The sequence below is a fragment of the Antechinus flavipes genome, chromosome 6 (genome assembly GCF_016432865.1).
Source record: "Antechinus flavipes isolate AdamAnt ecotype Samford, QLD, Australia chromosome 6, AdamAnt_v2, whole genome shotgun sequence".
Classification (NCBI taxonomy): Eukaryota; Metazoa; Chordata; class Mammalia; order Dasyuromorphia; family Dasyuridae; genus Antechinus; species Antechinus flavipes.
The window spans coordinates 255,130,146-255,151,326 of NC_067403.1; the positions used below are offsets into that span (position 1 = coordinate 255,130,146).

Here is a 21,181-nt window from a genome sequence, read left to right on the forward strand (position 1 = left end):
AATCAGTAAGTTTTGCCCAAAACCTCAGCTGGGCTCTCCCTTCTGATGGCCCCGTCAATTTTTTGCCCCCCAACTTTCTCCTTATCACACCCTCTCTAACAGCTATCCTAAACGGCGCATCTTTCATGAAGCCTCTGTGGCTCCCTCACCTTTTCTTAGCAGATAATCTCGCCTCCCACTTTGCTTAGGAAACGGAAGCCACCTGTCCCGAGTCCCCCCTTTTCCCACTTTCCCACCCCAGCACCCCAAGTTATCATCTCCACCTGGATTTTTCATCTGTATCTCAAACTCAACAGAACCAAGAGCTCATTATCTTTCTCTGTAAACGCTCTTCTCCTCCACACTTCCCTGTGGAAGTTCCCGTGGAGGGCCACTCTCCTTCCGGTCGTCCGGGGCCACCATCTTGGAATCATCACTGACTCGTCCACTTTTCTTACTCCCCTCACCTGTCATGTTGCTTCGACCTTTCCAGACCCTCTCATGTCCGGTTCCATCTCCCCCCCATTACAACTCCTCTTGCTCAGGCCAGTTTCAATCTCATAATGGTTTCCTAATTGGACTTTCTGCCTCCGGTCGCTCCTCTCTCCAATTCTCCATAAAGCTGCCAAAATGGTCTAAGACACGATTCGGAAGGCTCCCTTCCCTCAGTACTGGGGATTTCTCCGCCCCTGGGCCGTGGGGTCCTATCCTCACACCCTACTTATCCGGGAAGCCCTGCCTCCTGCTGGACCACCCTTTCTGCTCTGGAGCTCACACCTCCTTAGTGCTCTCTGCCCTGCGGCTCGCCCTGGTTGGAGGGCAGAGAGCTCCGCTCAGGACTTCCATTTAAGGACACCAGGGCATCCTTTCCCAGAATGCTGCGCTGCTCTGGGCTCCCGTCATATCCCCAAGCCGGTTTGCTCTCCCCCAACTTTTCAGCTTCCATTTGTTTTTCCCCGTTAAGATTGGAAGCTCAAGAGCCGGGGCTTTTTGTTTGCACTCCCCAGCTTAGCACAGTGTCTGGCACATACTCAGCGCTTAATCAATGTTTATCGACTGACAGACCAGCTCCCCTAGCTAGCTGATGAAACAGGATAATCAGCTGAGCCTGGAGTCAATAAGTCCTCAGTTGAAATTTGATTTCAGACACTAACTAGCTCTGTGACCTTGAGCAAGTAATTTTCCTCTATTTACCTCAGTTTTCTCAACTGTAAAATGGGGAGGGGAGAGAACAATAACAGCATTACCTCACGGGGACTGTTGAGAAGATAAAATGAGATAATATTGGTAAAAGCACTCGGCACAGTTCCTGGCACACAGCAGGCACTACATAAATGCTGATTCCCTTCTCTTCTTTCCCTCCCCCCCCCCCCCCGCCATTGTCCCATTGCCTCCGGGATCACATACACTTTTCCGCTGACACGGAGCACCCCTCACAACTTGGTTCCGAGACGCCTTCGCAGGCTTCTTTGACATTACTCACCTTCCTGCCCTTTCTGCCCGGCCCCACCGGCCCATCTGCCAGGGCCCCCCTTCAGCTGCCTCGCCGTGCCAGCCCGGATTCCTGAAGGCGTCTCTGTCTCACAGCTGCAGCTTTGGGCCAGCTTTCTAGTCTCCAAGATGGCGTTTCCTTGGATCTACTCAATTATCAACACTCTTCCTCTCCCCAGATGGTACGTACGCAGGGGATAGAGTCTGTCTCCCCTGTCCCAATGGGGCGTGGATTTTTCGAGAGGAGAGGCTGCTTTTTTTGACCCCAAATTTCCCTGCTGGAAATCTTCCCGCCCCTTGTGTAATTGCTAGTTAAGAATAACTTGTGGCCTCGTCATGCTCATTCTGCCTCCCCTCTGTCTCTGGTCACCCCGAGTTTTAATTATTCAGGCACTGCAGTGTTCCATGACTCACAACCATATCCCATAGTTCAAAGGAAACTGGTATTGGAAAAAAGGTGGGCCTTTGTTTCAGGGAGAAGCTTGGGGTCCTTAGAAGAATGGCGAGGTTTTTCAAAGTCAGCCTCCGGGTATAAAGGCTCTCATTAGAGAAATGTATGATGGGAGAAGATACGGGGGCATGAGGGACAATCGACGGACAGGCTCCAGGTGTCCAGAGAGCTCAGCATGTTGGGCAGGATATGGTGGGAGGGTCATGGGCCAGGCAGTGGTGGGTGGACTGCAATTTGCGTCCCTGGAGGAGATGGCCACAGCCATGGTACTCGGGACCCAGAGGAGCCTTCCCGGGATCCGGTACAAGATCCTGCACATAGTAGGTGCCTAATTCTGCAGATCTGAACCAGATCCCAGGCTCCTTTGTTTTGTTATCTCCCCACCCAAACCATCCTTGCCCAGATCTCCCCCTGTCTTTCTCGTCTTCCTCTCTGTCTGGGGAAGTTCATTGGTTTAAAGAGGGTCAGAGCCGTAAATAGAGAAATTAGCCCAAGCAGCTCATAAATGGGAAACTGAGGCCCAGAGCAGGGGAGACCTTTTCAAGGTGACACCTTTTAGCTCCCAAAGCCTTTCCCATGTTCTGGGGCTGTCGGCTCATCTTGGGCTCACTACTAGCAAAACTCCCAGGCTCTCCTCCTTCCCGACCTGCTTGGACTCATTGCTGACTCCTAACCCGCAGTTCTGATCCCGCCCACCAGCCGCTCCCAACCGCCAATGGGATTTATGCTGAAAGACCAGAAACCCTCTTACTACGGCCGTGACTGCCCAGCCCTGTCTCCCATTCACCCCTTTCTTGTGACACACACTCTTCCCAGGCCGGGCCCCCACTCCTACTTCTGTACTTGTGCCCAAACTGTGCCCCTGCCTGGCGAGCTCCTCTCCTCTCCATCTGATTTCTCCCGCTCTCTCCGACCCTACGCGCAAGGCTCACCTCCTCCAGGAAGCCCTCCCTGACCACCCCAGGCCCTGGCAGTCCCTTCCTTCTCTAACTCTTGGCACTTACAGTCTGAACCCCAGTTTGCCACAGTCACACGTGAGATTAGTCAGACGCCCAGGTCCAGGAGGCTCGGGGAGCAGAGCCCTCTCGTGTGGTTGGGATTAAGAATAACCGTTTGCATGGCTTTGGGGTGTTACACACTATAAAGCATTTCCACGCTGGCTGTGCCGTCCGGCCATCACTCATAAGAGCTCTCCGAGGATGGGCGACAAGGGTCCCCTTCTCCCATTTTACAGAGGAGGAAACTGAGGAGCAGGTTCTTTTTACAGAAGAGAAAACTGTGACCCAGAAGAGAGAAGGGAGCTGGCTAAGATCCCCGAGGGCTGGATGCAGGGCCAGAACTCGAACCCAGCTCCCATCTCTAAAGGTGGTGAGTATTTTTCCCTGCCTCACGCTACCTGGGGCATCTCCCCTGTCTCTTTCCCAACACAGCTGGGCCCGGAGCTCATCAGTCCCTCGTTAGAGGCGAGCGGCCTTCTCTCTCCGAGCCTGGGGATCGAGACATCCAAGGTCACCCAGAATAACCGGATCTCGGGTCCAAAGGGAGCCACGCCCACCTGGTGCCGCTGGTACCTCTAGAACACCTGTGGGAGCCCGGCAACAAGCGCTTCTCCAGCTCCCAGGCCCTGGTCCCGGCCGCCCACTCCCGCATGGCCTTTGGGGGGGGCAGTGTCAGAGATGATCTCAGGAAGACCTGGATTCAGATCCTGCCCTGCCGGGGGGAGGGGGAGAGAAGGGCCAAGCCATCCTGTAAACCTGGGAACTGCCCTGTCTGTTCTGAGGCAGCACGGAGCTGCGGTCGGGGTCCCTTCCTTCTCTGAAGACCCGGGACCCCGGGCGGGTCTCGGCAACGTGACAAGCCGCAGCCTCGTTGCCAGTCTGCAGAAACTGCCTACACTCGTCTGGACCCAGAATGGAGCCGCTCTCTCGCAGGATGGGGGGAGGCTCGCAGGAGAAAGTACCCGGACCAGCTTCCGCCATTTTGGTTAGAATGAGCTCCTTGGAGGCAGAGGTGATTGTGTCCTCCCAGAGCTTAGCACACAGTAGGTGTTTAATAACTACTTCTCAACTTAAATTGAATTGCTGACACGGCTTCAGAGGTTCCCTAAGAGCACTTAGAGCTGGATCCCGAGTCAGATAACCTGCCTTCTCCAGCCCTGCTCTCCTCCTCGCCGCTGGGATAGCCGGGCCCCTGGGAGAATCCCACCAGCTCCATCCTGTCCCCTCAGGCCTCGGCCCTTCACCTGACCAGCGCTCTTTCCTGCCACGCGTGGCTCTGCCCTCACTCCCACCGCCCCCTGCCTAGCTCCCACCCTGCTCCTGAATGACGCTGGAGAAGGACACGGCCGGGCCCTGCCCGGGGTCGCTCCCACTTCCCCTTACACACTCTCAGCCAAGCCCGATCCACTACACCTGCCTCGTCAGCCCCCCCAAACCCCCCACAGCTCTTACAAACTTTTCATCTTTCTTCAAACCTCCTCTGCCTCACACTTTGCTGGGAAAATGGAGTCATTCACCAAGAGCTGGCTCAGCTGCCTCTGCCACTCTCCTCCTCCATCCCCGTCTCCCATTCCCTCCCTTTGCCAAGGCCTGCCCCCTCCCCAGCATCCATCCCCCCTCTCACTAATCGGCAAACTCCTTGTCCGCTGGCTTCTTCCCTACAGATGTCTCCCCGACCCCTCCGTCCCTTCCCGGCTCTCTCCCCCTTTCCGGGTGGGAGAACTTCCGGAGAAGGCGGCCCACAGCGGCGTGTCTGCTCTCCCTCTTCTCAGCCCCCCAGGATGACTTTCTGCCTCATCGTCCCAGACCCAGCGGCCGTGGCTCGGTCGCCATCGCGCCTCTTGCGCTCTCGGCAGCCCCTGTCCGTCCCCGCTTTCATGGCTATCTCCTACCCCAGCTCTCCTCCCATCAGCCTTTGCAGCATCTCCATCCTCACCCAGCTCACACCTGCTAACAGTAGGCTCTTTCCCGATGCCCCTCCTTCCATTTCGCTTTGATCAGTTCCCATGGACCCAGTGATCATCGCTAAGCTGAGAACCCCCAGACCTGCAGAGGAGCCCTGACCTCTTTCCTGACCCCCAGCCTGGCATCTTGAACGGTACAAAGCGTGGTCAGCTCAGAGCCGCCATGTTCAGAACTGGTCATCCTCCCCTCCCCCCCTCACTGTAGGGGGCACTGCCATCTCCCCAGTCACCCAGAGTTACCCTCGACCTTTGCCCCCTCTCGTCCTCCCCATCCAACGCGGTGCCGGATCCTGTTAATTTTGCCTTTGCATCATCTCTCCCATCCCCCCTTCCTTCCACTGCCCACGGCCTCCATCCTGGCCGGGCTGCCCCAGCTCCTGCTCCGGGACTTCTCACCAGTCTCCCCGCCCCCACTCCAAGCCCTTCCCCTTGCATTGTCGCACACGGCAGCCCTTCCTGAATCAGCCCCCGCGGCTCCCCATCACCTCCAAGGTTAGGTGGAAAAGGCCGGGCTGGCGTTCGAAGCCCTCCATAGAGCAGCCTCCCGTTATTCTTCCAGCTGTCTCACGCCTGACTCCACCTGAGAGCCAGGAACCCTGCTCTTTGCTGTTCCCAGCACCAACGTTCCCTCTCCCACCGCGCGCTGCCCCCCAAGCCTGGAACAGCCTTCCCCACCCCCAGGAAGCCCTCCGAGATTGTCTACTTCCTGTCCTGCAGCTACTCCCTGTTCTTGTGTGGCTCATCCGTTATCTCGATTCCATCAGGGGCCCCTGAGAGCGGGGACTGTCTTTTGCCTTTGTGCATCCCCATGCCCGGCCCAGTGCCCGGCTCACGGAGGCGCTCCCTAGTCCCACTCGCCTTGCCTGGCCTTGCTCCCGGGTGGCCGGGGCTGAGCTGCCTTAGGGTCAGACCCTGCTCCAGTCCAAGTGCTCTGGGGTTTGCACTGCACCATGGGAGGTAAGCACGATTTTTATTCTCATTGTAGAAAACTAAAGTCAAAAGAGGGAAAATTACTTGCCCAGGAGCATCTGAGGTGGGTTTTGAACTCGGCTCTCCCTGCGTGCTCTGCTTTGCCACACTTCCTAGCTTGGCTCACCTTAGGCAAGCCGGGTAACCTTTCTCAGCTTCAGTTTCTTCATCTGTAAAATGGGTAATACCCAGCTCACAGGATTGTTGTGAGGACAGTGGTGGGAAATACTTTCTAAGTTTAAAATGCTATAAAATGCTAATTATCCTCATCATTGTCACTTGAGACCAAGCAACATGAGGAGAGCTGACGGCCATAACCAGAGGCTCCCTGCTTCCAGATCTGCCTGGCCACTGGTGCACTGGACCAGCCCCTTCCTTTCTCTGTGACTCGATTTCCCTCTCTGTAAAGCCAAAGGGTTGGCCCTAAGGTCTCTCCTGACTATGATTTCTTGCCTTCAGCCTTGGTATTGGGATCAGAATCACCGAAAGTTCCCCAAGGTCCTGCCTCGAGTGGCTCTGTCATTAGTCCGCCCCCACTGCATTTATGCCCACCTGGGGCACCACCTCTCCCTCTGCCTTTCCCAGTGTGTGTGTGTGTGTGTGTGTGTATGTGTGTGAGTGTGTGCATGAGTGTGAGTGTGTATGTTTGTGTGTGTGTGTGCATGAGTGTGTGTGTGTGTGCGTGAGTGTGTGTTTGTATATGTGTGTGCACTCGTAAGTGTGTGCGTGTGTTTGTGTATGTGCGCGTGTGTGTTTGTGTGTGTGCATGTGTGTGAGTGTGTGCATGAGTGTGAGTGTGTATGTTTGTGTGTGTGTGCATGAGTGTGTGTGTGTGTGCGTGAGTGTGTGTATGTGTGTGTCTGTATATGTGTGTGCACTCGTAAGTGTGTGTGTGTGTTTGTGTATGTGCACGTGTGTTTGTGTGTGTGCGTGTGTGAGTGTGTGCATGAGTGTGAGTGTGTGTGAGTGCGTATGTTTGTGTGTGAGAGCATGTGTGTGTGTGCATGAGTGTGAGTGTGTGTGAGTGCGTATGTTTGTGTGTGAGAGTGTGTGTGTGTGTGCATGAGTGTGTGTGTGTTTGTACATGTGTGTGCACTCGTAAGTGTGTGTGAGTGTGTATGTTTGTGTATGTGCGCGTGTGTGTTTGTGTGTGTGCGTGTGTGTGCGTGTGTGTGCCCTTGTGCTTGAAGCCTCACATACATCTGGGGAAGCGGGAGAGCAGCTAATGAAGCATCAGCTCCACTTCCCAGTGAAAATTCCCTGTGGCTCTGCAGATGACCAAGTGATTTTGGAGAGCTGGAGGGGGAATTGCTGGCTTATTACAGATCCAATTAAGGAGTCTGTGGGCTCCCTCCGGACTCTGCAGCACCACTGGATGAGAATAAATCTGTCTCAGCGGCCCAGGCCCACGTGTCTGCATGGGGGCTCCCATCGGCTCCTCGTGGACTGCAAGGCCCGTGCCCAGCGGTGACGGCCATTCCCAAGCCCATCCCAAGCAGGGGCTGTTCCCCCAGTTTCGAGGGCCCAGCCCTGTCGGCTGTCTGTAGCTCAGAGCCTCAGCGTTCGCCTAGCCCGGCCCTCTCAGAAAAGAGGCAGGGAGATCCATTTAGCCTTGGCTCAGGAGAAGCTGCTAGCCCTGAGCACTGTCCGGAGGGGAACGGGTGGCCCGGAGGCTTTGCGGGAGGGCTCCCTTCCCCTTCTGCCATTTAGAAAAGGAACGATCCCTTTTGGGGGAGTTATTCTCAGGATCGATTTCACGGTCCCTTCCAACTCTCAAATTCTGATTCTACTGAAACTAAGAGCTAGAGAAGTGAGCGGCTCCAAGTCTCCCAGACCTAAGAGTCAGGATTAGAACGCAGGCCCTCTGACTGACACCAGTCCCCTCTGGGAGAGGCAGCGTGCTAAATGTATGACCAAAGGATGGTCAGGAGGGTGAGTGTCCCTTAAGGAAAGGTCTGATCACGGTGACCTCTGTGCTCCTGACCATTCAGGGAATCGAGTCCCCATCCCTTCAGCCGAGGTGACACCTCCTCCAACGAGCCATCTTGGATTACTTTCCCATCCAGGTGAAAGTGAGCTCTGTCTGCTCACTCCTTCTAGCCTGTGTGGATTTTCCCAGAGGCTCTGAAGGGCTTTCTGTTTAGGTACAGAATAGATGCAGGACTGGACGTACCCCAAGATGCCATCTATTTTGGGATTCTGGGAGATGTTCAGCAACAGAGTCAGGCTCCTAACAGATCCGAAGGAACCTTAACATTCATTTAAACTCCTCATTTTATCGTAAGGCAGAAAAAGCAAAGTAAATATTAAAATCTGACGTAAACGGGAGATGAGGAAAGTGAATCCCAGACACGGGAAGCGATTTCTCTAAAGCCGCGCGAGTAATCGCAAAACGGGGATTCCAATTTGGGTTCTTTGGCTCCAAATCTGTACCCTTTCCCTTAGAAGGAAAATAGAAGATATAAAGAGGCCTCCAGGCAGTTCTATAATGAAAGATCTCAGCAATGGACGTGGTCTTTGAAAACGCTCTGCGCCATTGCCACAGCCTCTCAGGAGGCGAAGAGCCAAGCCGTCACTCACGGGGCAGCCTCTAGCTGGACCCTGGGAGTGAAGGAGATGAAGCCGTTTGAAATGTAGATGATGTTCTTTTTCTCCCCCATCTAATATAATTCAGCAAGCGTTTATGAAGTTCCTATTAATGCAAAGCACTACTTTGCCGGAGCCAGAAGGGCCGACGAGTAGACCAGAGGCCAAACCACCATCTAGCATCGAAGAGGAAGCTAGGGAAGGGTTGGGCTCGTGGATGCTTCTTCATATTTCTCTACAGAAGGCAGACAAGGGGAATAAGGGTGGAGGGATGGAGACGGAACAGTCTCGAGACCTCTCCAGAAGGGTTTCCCCAGCCCCAGATGGAGCTGTGGTTGGGTACTGCTCCTGTGGACACAAAACTTCCAGAGCAGATCCTCAGAGTCACAGGGTCATGAAAATGGGAAGGGAACCAGCCGTGACCTGGTCAAATCCTTCCATGAAAGGAACCCCCACTATGGCATACAGGTGTATGTTATGACAAGAATCTGTCTCGAGTTAAGTCAGCCATTGAAAGATAAAGCTGCTCATTGGGAGTAAGAAAGGGGAAGACTTCGATGGAATCCCAAGAGGAAAACGGACCTGCTCGGCTCTGTTCCTAGATAGGGCTAAAACAAAGAGACTTTTGACAAGTGACTTAATGCCCCTGCGTGGATGCTGTCCAGAGACTGGGAAATGAGATCCTGGCCTGGGGGACGTTTCTCCTCCCATTCTATCCTGAGGCTCAAAAAATCCTTCTAAAACAGGAAGGCCATTTCTCCCCCAAGAAATGCCGCTGAAGTGCTACTACTGGGCTTCTACCCTAAAGAGATACTAAAGAAGGAAAGGGACCTGTATGTGCCAGAATGTTTGTGGCAGCCTTGTTTATAGTGGCCAGAAGCTGGAAAATGAATGGATGCCCATCCATTGGAGAATGGCTGGGGAAATTGTGGTACACGAATGTTATGGAATATTATTGTTCTGTAAGGAATGGCCAGCAGGATGAATACAGAGAGGACTGGCGAGACTTACATGAACTGATGCTGAGTGAAATGAGCAGAACCAGGAGATCATTATACACTTCGACAACGATATTATATGAGGATGTATTCTGATGGAAGTGGATTTCTTTGACAAAGAGAAGATCTAACTCAGTTCCAGTTGATCAAAGATGGACAGAAGCAGCTACACCCAAAGAAAGAACACTGGGAAATGAATATAAACTGCTTGCATTTTGGTTTTTCTTCCCGGGTTATTTTTACCTTCCTGTGCAACAAGAGAACTGTTTGGCTCTGCACACATATATTGTATCTATTGTGATCTATTTAACATGTATAGGACTGCTTGACATCTAGGGAAGGGGATGGAGAGAGAGAGGGGAAAAGTCGGAACTGAAGTGAGTGCAAGGGATAATGTTGTAAAAAATTACCCTGGCATGGGTTCTATCAATAAAAAGTTATAATTACTTAAAAAAAAAAGAGAGAGAGAAATGTCGCTGAGACAGACTGAGAAAACAAAAGGCTCAGAATGGGTATCATTTTTAGCAGGAGGCCTTTCTGGGTTCCCACAGCTCCTAGTCCCTTCTTGTCTCCTCCACAAACAGAACTATTTGTGTGCATGTTGTCTCCCCTATTAGAATATAAGCTTTTCAAGGACGGGGGCTTTTTCACTTTCTCTTTGTGTCCCAATGCAGAGCCCAGAGTAAGTGCTTAATAAATGCGTGTTGATTGGGTGACTTGGGCCCTCTCACTGCTCTTTGACTCACTGCTCCCCATCCCTGTCCCTGTGCATGTGGTGGGAGCATTGAAGAGGGGAGGGGGGCTTTAGACCTCAATCTGTCCCTACTTCCGTGGGTGGGCTGGAGCATCGCCCTGCCCTCTCCGCACTTCAGTCTTCTCAGATGTAATGGAGGCATTGGACCATGTGAGCTCTAAAGGCCCTTCAAGCTCCGACACTCTGGGCGTCCTCACTCCCTCTGTGCCACTGCCCAGACAACCAGAAAAGGCAACAGGAAGCGACTGCACACAGGTGGGACCCGTTACTCCCAAAGGAGGATCTGCCTGGCAACCACTGACATGGCCAACTTCAGCACCGGAGAGGAAGAAAGCTCCAATGATGGGTTCACACACCAGGCAGGGAGGGGTCAGCTCTCACAGGCCACATTTGTGCACAGATCTGGCAGGGGGAGGGTCTGCTCTTGTGTGAGTCCCCTCTGGTCCCAGGAAGGGATGGAAGGGGTGCGGGAGCCCTCGTGTGCCCACCACATACTCAGCTAATGAACAGAATTTCTTGTGCCCTGGGACCAACAGGCTGGCGAGGATGTCTCCTGGGAAGGTGGCTCGGTAGCTGCCTGAGACAAAGCTCAGCTCCATGTACATGCTGCCTGTGTGTTTTTGCTGTGTGTGTGTGTGTGTATGTGCGTGTGTGCATGTGTACACAAAGATCTAGGATCTAGACACAAGGCTCGGGATTCTAGATCTGTTACTTCTTGGCTCTCTGACCTGGAATAAGTCATCTCTCCACCCCCATGCCTCTTCCTTATGCCCTGATCACATCACCCTGGATCCTGAACTACAAGTGCCTCTGGGAAGAGGGCCCTTGGCAGCTGTTTGGAGCTAGGAAGGCCTGGGCTGGAGCCTGCTGAAAACCAGGAGCCCCCGGACTCAAAGCCGGACTTAGGTCTCAGTCACTGAGGGTCTGCCAGATAGGAAGAGGAAGAGGCAGCTTTAGTGCATTGTAGAATCCCTCCCCATCCTTAGGGTGAGCCTCCCTTCCTCCAGGGATTTCTCCACAATGGGGGAGGGGGTGGTTAAATCTGTCACAGAATAAGAGAGCATCTCATCCCATCCAACCTGCTACCGAATGGAGACCTTTTCTGCTGTCCTACTGGCTGCCTCCTAATCTCCCTTCTAAAGCCCCGTGAGGCTGAGTGTGAGGGGTGTGTTACTGAGCTTCAAGAGCTGGGAAGGGGTCAATGGCCCCCTCTTGGAGCCCGCCCCCCCCAGGATGTCAATAATCCATGTGCCCGACTGCTCCAGGAAAAGATACCGCTTTAGGCTGGGAAATCACAGTTCCTATGGAGATCATGAAGGATCCCTCTCCTCTATCCAACTTTCGCTCCCATCTTCCCCCTTCAAGCCAAGGAACATGCCTTGGCCAGATGCTTGGAGAAGGCGCATTTAAAGAGAGATGCCCCATTCCCCCCGAACAAGACATGGCTCTGAGAGAGAGGAGCAGTAGAAACACCCCCGAAAGCTGGACCACATTCAGATAATCGTCAGACCTCACTTAAACCCAGCTCACTGGCAAGTGAAGACATCACCCTCCAATGACCATTTCTCCATGACCATGAAGAACAAACAGGAAGTCCCTGCGCTCTGACCATTCCTCCATGACTCCATTTGACCATTTAGAACAAACAGGAAGTCCCTGCGCTCTGACCATTCCTTCATGACTTCATTTGACCATTTAGAATAAACAGGAAGTCCCTGCGCTCTGACCATTTCTCCATGACTCCATTTGACCATGAAGAACAACAAGAAGACCCTGCGCTCCGAGGAGGTGCCCCCCCAACCCCACAGGTCTCTGCCCCTTCTTTGTTTCACTTGCTGCTCTCTCTAAAGGCTCCAAGTCGCCTAAAGACTGTGACGTTCATCCTTCAGCTCTCTGTTCTCTCTCTCCAAGGAGCTCACACACTCTCATTCATGGCTTTGAACATCAATTATCATTGATATGGTGCTGAAATACAGAGAAGCCCTTAGGCTTATCAGGGCGAGTATGAGTGTTTGTCTCAAAATGAAATGGCCCCAGATTGCTGCTCTATCCTCCAGTTAATTCGTTTCTTCTCCTTGTCTGCCTGCCAGTTCACCCTTCTCCCCGGCGTTAGCCCGCATCAGGCTCTCCTCACTGGCTCCTGATTTACGGCTTCTCATTTAGTGTGGAAAGTGGATCTTCAGGCTTGTTAGAATTGGGTATAAAATCGGGATAAACACGCTCTCCTATAATGGCCGTCTTACAAAATAAAGCCTGTGGTTTTTCAGCCCATTCCAGCAGTTTAAAAGGCCTTTTCTGCTGTGAATGATTGAAATCGCTGAAAACCCAGCCCTGGAAAATGGGGGCAGGAGGAGCGAGCTGGATTTCGAGCGAGAAGACCAAGAGCAGGTCCTGGCTCTGCCGTGTCTGAGATGTACGAGTCTGGGCAGCGCTCTTTGTGAATAAGAGGAACTCAACCAGGATTTGTTGAGTTCTTCCTTCTGAACTCCCTTTCAGCTTGTGAGCCCCATGTGGAAACAGACTGTCCAACCTAAACTTTGGGTCACCACCCACTCTGCGCTGCATACAGTTGGTATTTAATAAAGGCTTGCCGAGCTCGAATACTTGATGTTAAAAATTCTCATTATCCAGGCTGAAATTCTCAGAGCCGTCTTTAACCCTTTCTTGCTCTTCTCCCTCAACTCTAACTGGTCACCAAACCCTAGCCAGCGTTACTTCCGCTTCAATCCCACATTACTGGGCACCTGCTCTGAGCCAGGAACCGCGCTGAGCGCTCCACATCTAATCCCCGTGTCGTTACATTGTGGTACAGAGGAGCCGCTGGGTCCTCGAAAGCTCCGACAGCACAACATCGGTTCTGGCAAGTCCCAGCACAGCGCGGTGGCTGAGTGTGGGCCTGGAAACTGATGAAGGCTGGTTTCTGCTAAACCTCAACAGGCCCCTCATTAGAGGTTGGCCCATGGATCCCACGAGACAAAGGAGACAAAGTCCTAGCCCTCAGAGAGCTTGCATTTCACGGGAACAAAAGGCTCCAGTTGCCTCTGGCCCCTTCCCGTGCCACTGACCCCAGCCTGGTTCAGGGGTTATTTCTCAGCCCTGGGTGACGGCCATCGCTTCCTTACTGATTTTCTTGCCTCCAGTTTCTCTCCTTTACCCCAAATAATCGGTCCCAAACCCCCCAATGCTACTTTTCACCGAATCTCCCCTGGCTCCCCACGGCCTCTGGGATGGAAGGCTGAGCTAGGCTGGTGTCGGAGGCCCTCAGGCCTTTGGCCCCGATCCTACCTGGCCCTTCACCCCGGTCTCCGCACACCACACGTCCACACCCTCCGTCCCTGCCCAGGCCATCTCCTTCTCTGGAGGGAGCTGTGCCAACACCAACCCTCCCTATGCCAGCCGGGCACCTGGCAAGCGCTCGATGGAGTGCTGGTTAGCCGACTGCTCTGGGGGCGCAAGCCCACCTGCTCCGGGACAGTTTGCGTGATCTCTCTCTCCTGAGGAGACTTTAAATGAGACCATGTTTATCAAGAGCTTCACGAGCTTCAAAGCAGCCTCCATGTGGCGGTTATTTGCTGCCATTTCTACTGCCCCTCCCCCCCATCCTATGAAGTTTATGACAGGCCTGTGACCTGAGAGAGAATGTCTTCCAGAAAGATCCTTCTCTGTATCTGCACACAGTAGGCGCTTAATAAATGATTGCTGACATTGTTGACCTTCTATCTGTTCTATGCTGTGCTTTTCACGTGGCCAAGTTTACAAGCAGTTCCTGGTGAGCCCCCGAGGGCAAGGGTGCCATCTTTGGCCGGCCCACAGTTTACAGAGCACGCGATAAAGCCGACAGGGCCTGGCGCTCTGGGAAAGTGCCCTGATGGCTGCCCGTGCTGCTCTCTCTAACCTGGGCTCAGTCCCTAAGACTGGGAGAAGGCGGGAAGGGAGCAGACGGGGAAGCCCCAGCCCCGGCCTCCCCACTCCCCGCAGCTGCGGGCACGGGCCGCCCTCTCCCAGGGCACTGACAGACCCTCTCCCGACTCCCAAAGGCCCCAGACAACCGCTGGCTCTGTCCGTGGCCCCTCTGCGCCCCCAACCCATCACTGGTTGATCCCCCAGATCCCCAAAGGCTCCTAGGAGATGTCCTCCTCTCAGAGAATGATGCAAGTCAAGGTCCCAGCCCCACCCCCTCCTCCACACAGGATCTCATGGGAGTTGTAGTTCAGCATCTCTCGGGAGATTTCTCCTATCTCCCCCTCCCCCCAAACTACCTAAGCTTTGATCCCAGAAATGGGAAAGGAAATCCTACATCCTCCAACGGGCAGGAGCCCTGCTCCATTGGGCGTCTGTTTGTCCCCTTTACAGGGGGTTGTGGGGGGGGGGCCGTCCGAGGAGGGGCTGGGGTGTCGGAGCGGGCTAAGACCTAACAGTCATCCCTTTGGGCGGGTCCCAGATCTCGGGGGCCTGGGGTGGTCTAGGGATGGTCGCCCCCTCCTCCCAGCTGAGTCAGAAGGCAGGGGTCCCCGGGGGAGGGGGGAGAGACACTCACCAGTACTAGGCTCACACTCCTCCAGGTCCTCATCATCGCTCGGACACTCTGCCGATGCTACCAGGAGGTCATCTGTGTTCTGGTGGGAATAGAAGGGGGAAGGAGGGAGACAAGGGACCCCGGGCCAGGTTAGAGCTTCCCGGAGAACTGAGCGGGCTTAAGGCAGGGGGGCTTTCCTCTGTGAGGGGGCGAGGGGAGGGATGGAGGACCTGGCAGAGGGGGAGATGCCGGCCTGAGACCACGGGGTGTCCACCTGTAACGGGGTCCCCACTAGATGGCTTCCCTGGAGGTTCGGGCCTGTGTCCCCTCCAGCTCTGGCCTGCCCCGTCCTAGGGCCTCTCCCCACTTGGGCAGCCTAGGGGCCTGTGAGCCAGAGGGGGTGGGGAAAGGCCCATCCTCCCTCCAGCCATGGAGGAGGAGGCCAGAAAAGAGGGAGCTCGGGGCCTGCAGTGGGGCAGGGCAACCCTGACTGAGGCAAGCCGGGAACGAGGGGACGGAGCAGGCCCCGGATGCCCTCGATGGGTACCTGCCTCTGAGGGCCCCTCCGGCCTGTCCTTGGCTCCTTCCCCTCCCCCTCCTTTCCCGGCTCCCCCTCCCCCCTCCAAGCTGGAGAGAACCAGGCCGCACACACTAATTAGGGCTGTGGTTGCCATGCCAACCAGAGCCGACTTTGTCAGCATTTTCTCTCCTTCATGTCTGTTCCCGGAGTAATAGAAACCCCGGAGCATGTGTGTGTGTGAGGGAAGGGGGAGCGGCAGCTTGAGGAGACAGGGCCCGAATACCAAGCACCCTCCGGCCGGGATAAGAGGGGGAGGAGGGAGCCTGGAGCTGGGAGGGGGAACACCTGGAGGGAGGGAGCGAGCAGATGGGGCGGGGCGTGTCAGGGAGAGCCCCTCCCCTAAGCCGTGACCTCGAAGTGCCCTTGCCCTGCCAGCTCCCCAGGCCACGCCCACACCGGGCCCCTTCACACCCAGGCCCCTCCCATCCCTCCCACCGGCTCCCCGTCCTCCTTACCTTCAGAGAAAGCAGGGATCACCGGGACGCCTTCCCACATTCACCTGCCCTCCCCCCCGGGGACCGCCCATCCCCCTCTCACCTCACAGGTGGGCCCAATGTGGCCCCCTTTCCCTCTTCCAAGCACTACTTATGGGGGGGATGGGCTTGGCTTTTCCCTCCCTTTTTCAGGTGGCTGCGGAACTGCTGCCCCTCCCCCACCGCGCCAACGAAGAGGGACCATCTGTCCACTGTAGCTACCTTTGCTTCCCGGAGAAAAATGGCCTCAGGCCAGGCCTCCAGTCAGCCGCCACCGCGGGCAGGCCCTGGACGCAGGCAGGCCCGGCTCCATCTGTCCCCCCTCCCCCCCACATTCACACTCTCTGAGGGGGGGGAGGAGGGGGGCCAAAGGAGGGGGCGATCAGCTGGCCTCCAAGGTGGGGGCAATGAGAGGGGACAAACCCCCAAGGCCGAGCCTGCATGCGGAGGGAAAGCCTCTGCCCTGGACCGCCCCGGGTCCAACAGAATCCCGGTCAATCACCATCCTCTCGTTTCAGCCCCTCAGCACCGTGCAGCTGGAGGAGATGGCGGCTAAAGCCCCGGCTGCGGCCTTCCACGCGCTAGGCTCCCCCCAGTTCCCACACTCTGAGCCTGAGGTCCTTTCCAGTTCTGCCATTCCGGCCCTTTGTCCAGTGTTCCTTCCTGCAGGGCTCCAACCCACAGAGCCGATTGTTAAATTTCTGGCCTGAGCATTTGCACCTCAGAAATTGGCAAACTATTGGGGCTTAATTATTGTTCTGGTCATCAAAGAAGAGATCACACCGAAGATCAGAGTTTTAAAGGCGGGTCCTGATTGTTAAACATTTACCCATAGGCCCTTCTCCCGACTCTGGGGGCCACGTCTGATGTTTGAAGGTCTCTTCCAGCCTAGAGATCCTACATTCTTGGTTCTACTGCTGACAGTCTCTCCTCAAGGGCGAGAATTTTGGAATGTAGACCCCCGGCTCCTCCCAACCCCGGAAAACTCCTTTCTGTCACATCCTCCACAAGTGGTCACCCAGCGAGACTGAAGACCGGAGATGTTGGAAGGTCCCCACATCTAAGGCACCCACGATCTCCGGGGGCCTCCCTGGCCACTGATGAACAGCTCTGGGGCCGGCTCCCTCTGCCTTAAATACGCCCTTGGGACTGTCTCTTTCCCTGCTGCTCCTGGTTCCAGGCACACTGACCAGGAATAATCCCTTTCAAATACCAGAAGAGAACCTTCCTATCGCACCCCTATCCCCACCTCTTGCTCCTTCACACAAGGCTTTTCCTTCACCATCATGGTTGTCATTCTCCCCCAAATCCTTTCCCAAATATTCCCAGGCTGATCATGATCCTTCCCTCGAGGAGGCCTGAATGGGACACAGGACCAAAGGCCCACCCATCACCCCCTTCGTCATGGGCTCTGTCTCTCGATGCCTTCTTGGTGACCACATCCGACCCTTGACTTTGATCAAAACTACAGTCACGTGAATCTGCGTTGGACGGGATCTCATCTAGTCCAACCTGCGACCGCGACAAGGCTCCTCCCTAAAAACCCAGGATCTTTTATTAAAAACCTCCCGTCCAATGGAGCCTCCCCCATCCTGACCTTGTGAGATTCATTTTCTGAACCCAAGTGTAAGACCTGACATTTCTACCTATTCAAGTTTGTCATGTTCTATTGGGTCCGAGTTCTAGCAGACTGAGTTCTGAATCCTGCCTCCCGACCAGTGCCGTTATCCCTCCCAGATCCGCGTTGTCTAAAAACTCAACAGGCCAGCCAGCTAAGAAGCCTTCACAGGAAACTACAAGAGAATGAAGCACCCGTCTCCAGGGCATTCGATCAAGGACTTTCTTCCAAGCTAACATCCTGCCCAGCAGGGTCCGGCCATTCAGAAAACTCCAAATCCATGTAAGCGTCGAACCCACATCCCTCCAGCTCTTCTACAACCATAGCCTAAGACACAGACTCAAATGCTTTGCGGAATTTCAGACAGACTCTACCTACAGCGGGGACTGGATGTGCCGGGTTGGGGAGCCTGTCTAAAACGTCGGCTCTTCATGATTCCGGCTGCCCTTTCTGGGTCATCACTAATCATCCCTTTAATAAGACAGCCTAGAATTTTGCTAGGAAACCAAGGCAAACCCACTGGCCTATTGTTGCCTTTCAACTTTTATTCTCTTCCCATCGATTTGTAAAATGGGATCATTTGCCCTTCTCTGGTCCTGCTGCGCCTCTTCTGTTCTTTATGATCTTTCGGGGTCAACGATGGCAATTAAGCAATTACACCTGCTCGTTTTGTCGAGAACGGAGCAATGCTGTTCGCTTGGGCTGAGGAACTCGAGCTCGTCAAAGGGCACCTGCTTTTCCTTCACCTTAATACTAGAGCCTTATTTAACTTGGGCACGAAGTCCCTCTCAACCCTACTTTGTCTGTCCTTTCCAGGACCAAAAAAATGCCATTAAGCCGGAAAAAACAAACAAAATGAGAACTGAGCCGCCCTGCCTTCTCTCTTCCATCTGTCGTTATTGTCCCATCTACTCTGAGCAGGAGTCCCATTCTTTCTTTGACCAACCTCTTTTTCTCCAATACAGCTTTTGAAAGAAATGCTATTTTGATGTTCATATGTGTGTGTATGTATGTATGTATATATATACATACATATATGATACGGGAACCTCTTTAGATAACCCCCCCTTTTTTCTTTCTCATAATTGCTACACTAGGAGTGTTCCGAATTTTAGAACTTCCTGGACTAATTATCACGTAGATCCAGGTACTTTACCCATCCCTCCTTGGAACCCTTTGACACCTGCTCTCGCCAAATCTAAGGGGATGTCGGACAAATCCTTTCTCTTTATCACAAGCTCCGGATACAGTGACTCTCTGCCTTCAACTTTTCCACCTTCTCTACCCTAGCAACCAATTCTCCCTTGTTGGTGAGAACCAGATTTAGAATAGAATGTCCCCTTGTTGTTTCCTCCATCTTTTGAAGATAAAAATTGTCACTTAAGTCAAGACAAAAAAAAATTTAAAAAAGATTGGCTGCTTTTCACTGGGTTTAAAGACAGGAAGTTCTAGCAGAAGTCCCGGTAATTGAGGGGCATCCTTGTTCCTCTTTGTCGTGTTTCTGATCTATTTCCTAAACTCAACCATTTTTTCCTTATCATTTCATCTAGAACACATTCCAATGACAATGACAGTTCTAGGCCTATCTTCACCCCAATTTTCTCCACTGAGCTTTTCCTATCCCCCAGTTCCTAGCTTTCTTAATATGAAAATATCTTCCGTAATAATCCACGCCACCCTGTCCTTCCCTTCTCTTCTTTTTACCGATTCTGTTTTTTTTCAATAAGGTGTATACCCTGTTCTAGAGCTATATGTCAGAGGTGGGTCCCCATTTACCAAGTCCCAATCATGTTCATGAGGTAAATCTGTTTCCTTGCATTAGGGTCTAGGTTAATCTTGCTTTTCAAGTGAAATAAAAAGAGAGAATATGAGTAAAGCACTTAGTACAGTGTCCAGCATACAACAGGTGCTAAATAAGTGCTTAGTTCTATTCCTTCCCCTCAATCCTCACTACTCCTTTTCAGACATACAAGATCCTTCCTGGCTCAGATTCTGTTCTTTAAAGTCATTCTCAGCTCTCATTCTCTGTTCTAAGGTCTTTCCTGGTTCTGACGTTCTAGGTCCTATGTCCCTGTCACCCACTGCCAGTTCTGACATTCTATTTTCTACAGTCCCTCCTAGCTGAAGTGGTCTAGGGGCCTCCATCTGGTGCAAGGGTTCTAAACTTGAGGTCCGAGAACTGGATTTTTTAAAAAGAGAATTTTTTTATCGCAGTAATTCAACATATTCCTTTTCCTTTACAAACATAATTCTGAGAAAGGCCTACTGACCGGGGAGCTCCAGGCCCGAGTGGTTAAGAAGCCCTACTCCACTGGAACATCCTTGAATCACGGCACAGGGCCCGAGGAAAATGGACCGAACTCCCTAGAACCTACTCTGGAGACTCTGGATCAGCTGAGCAATGACCAGCCACATTGGAAAACCAGACAAGACCAACCACATCAGAAAACCAGACAAGACCAGCCACATCCAGGAGCGCCCCCCCCATCCATCTCATGGGGTATGGACTGAAGGTAAGAAAATCCTGACTGCTACTTCCCACCTCTGTGACCCTGGGGTCTTCTTCACTTCATCTATGAATTTCCCATGACAGAAACAAGGCGTCCCAAGAGGTACCAGTCAGGCAGGAATGGCCGATGGTTTCTCATTGGGGAAGAACTGCCAAATTTGGGGGACAGCAAATAGATTACTTTGGATGGACTAAAAGTCCATGAAAAATGACTCATGTGAGATAAAGCTGGGAAAGAAGGTGCAGCCTGGTGGTGAGGAGCTGAATGACTTCATCATAGGGACCATAGGGAGCCTTTGAAGATTGTTGAGCAAGAGAGTGACACGGTGAGATCTGTGATGAACATTTTCTCGGCCCTGATTCTCAGCCCTGAAGAGAGGGGAGCAGTAAGGAGGTGACTAAACTAATTAAGGCAAGAGACGCTATGAATCTGACCTCAGACGGTGGCCATGTGAATGGAGAGAAGGGGACAGAGGTGAAAGATACAGGGCAAGAATGACTGGAGATGGGGAGTGAAGACAAGGGAGGCCCCCGGGTGAGTCTGAAATGACCAAACTCAGTTACGAGAAAGGCGACGGGGTCCTCGGGGAAACAGGGACGTGGAGGGGACAGATCCAGGGGGGACGCTCGGCTCGAGTTAGAGACGCCAATGAGGCGCCAAGGTGGGGAGTCGAGTAGAGAGCGGGAGCCATGGGGTTGGAGCCAAGGGAAGAAAGCGATGGAGCCGATGTTCCCGAGGAGACGTGGGACCAACCAACGAGCACTTATAAAGCACTGACTGTGCGACAGGCTCGGGACCGAGCCCGCAGCAAGAACATAAGGAAAAAACCAAGTGGTTCTTGCCTTCAGGGAGCTTCCATTCTATCCAAGGGGGTGACATACAAATGCAAGCAGAGGAGGTAACCAAAAGCAGAACCCTGAGATGGGGAGGACCAGGGGGAGCCTCCATGATCAGGGGGCAGAACAAGGGGGCCGAGAAGGAAGGCTTAGGCAGAAGTGAGGGAGAGAGGAAGTGTCATGGAGGCTGAGGGGAGGGACAGCACCAGGGGGAAAGGCTGGGCCGGTGCAGAGTGCGAAGCAGGGATGGGGACTGAGAAAGCGCCCCCTGTTGGGCAGGTAAGGCATGGCGGTGCCCTGGGCGCTTCAGTATTGCGGCCCTGGTGGGGGGAGGGGGGGGTAGCGGGAGGGGAAGGCTCTCCGGGAGGTGGGCAGTGAAGGGGAGGACACGGAGGCTTGCGGGAACAACAGGGTTAAGTGGAGGTCTGGGGTCTGAAGGATGGAAGAGATGGGGGGTG

At 53.7% G+C, this 21,181-nt stretch overlaps 1 protein-coding gene across 4 annotated transcripts in view; it reads right to left on the reverse strand.

The window, feature by feature from the left end:
- Nucleotides 1-21,181, reverse strand: part of NRXN2 (neurexin 2) — a 153,141-nt gene that overhangs the window by 14,958 nt on the left and 117,002 nt on the right. For all 4 annotated transcript variants that reach the window (XM_051964626.1, XM_051964628.1, XM_051964627.1 and 1 more), the window contains one exon: nucleotides 14,728-14,806. In XM_051964626.1, coding sequence (XP_051820586.1) covers nucleotides 14,728-14,806 — 79 coding nt within the window. The remainder of the gene's footprint in view (nucleotides 1-14,727; nucleotides 14,807-21,181) is intronic.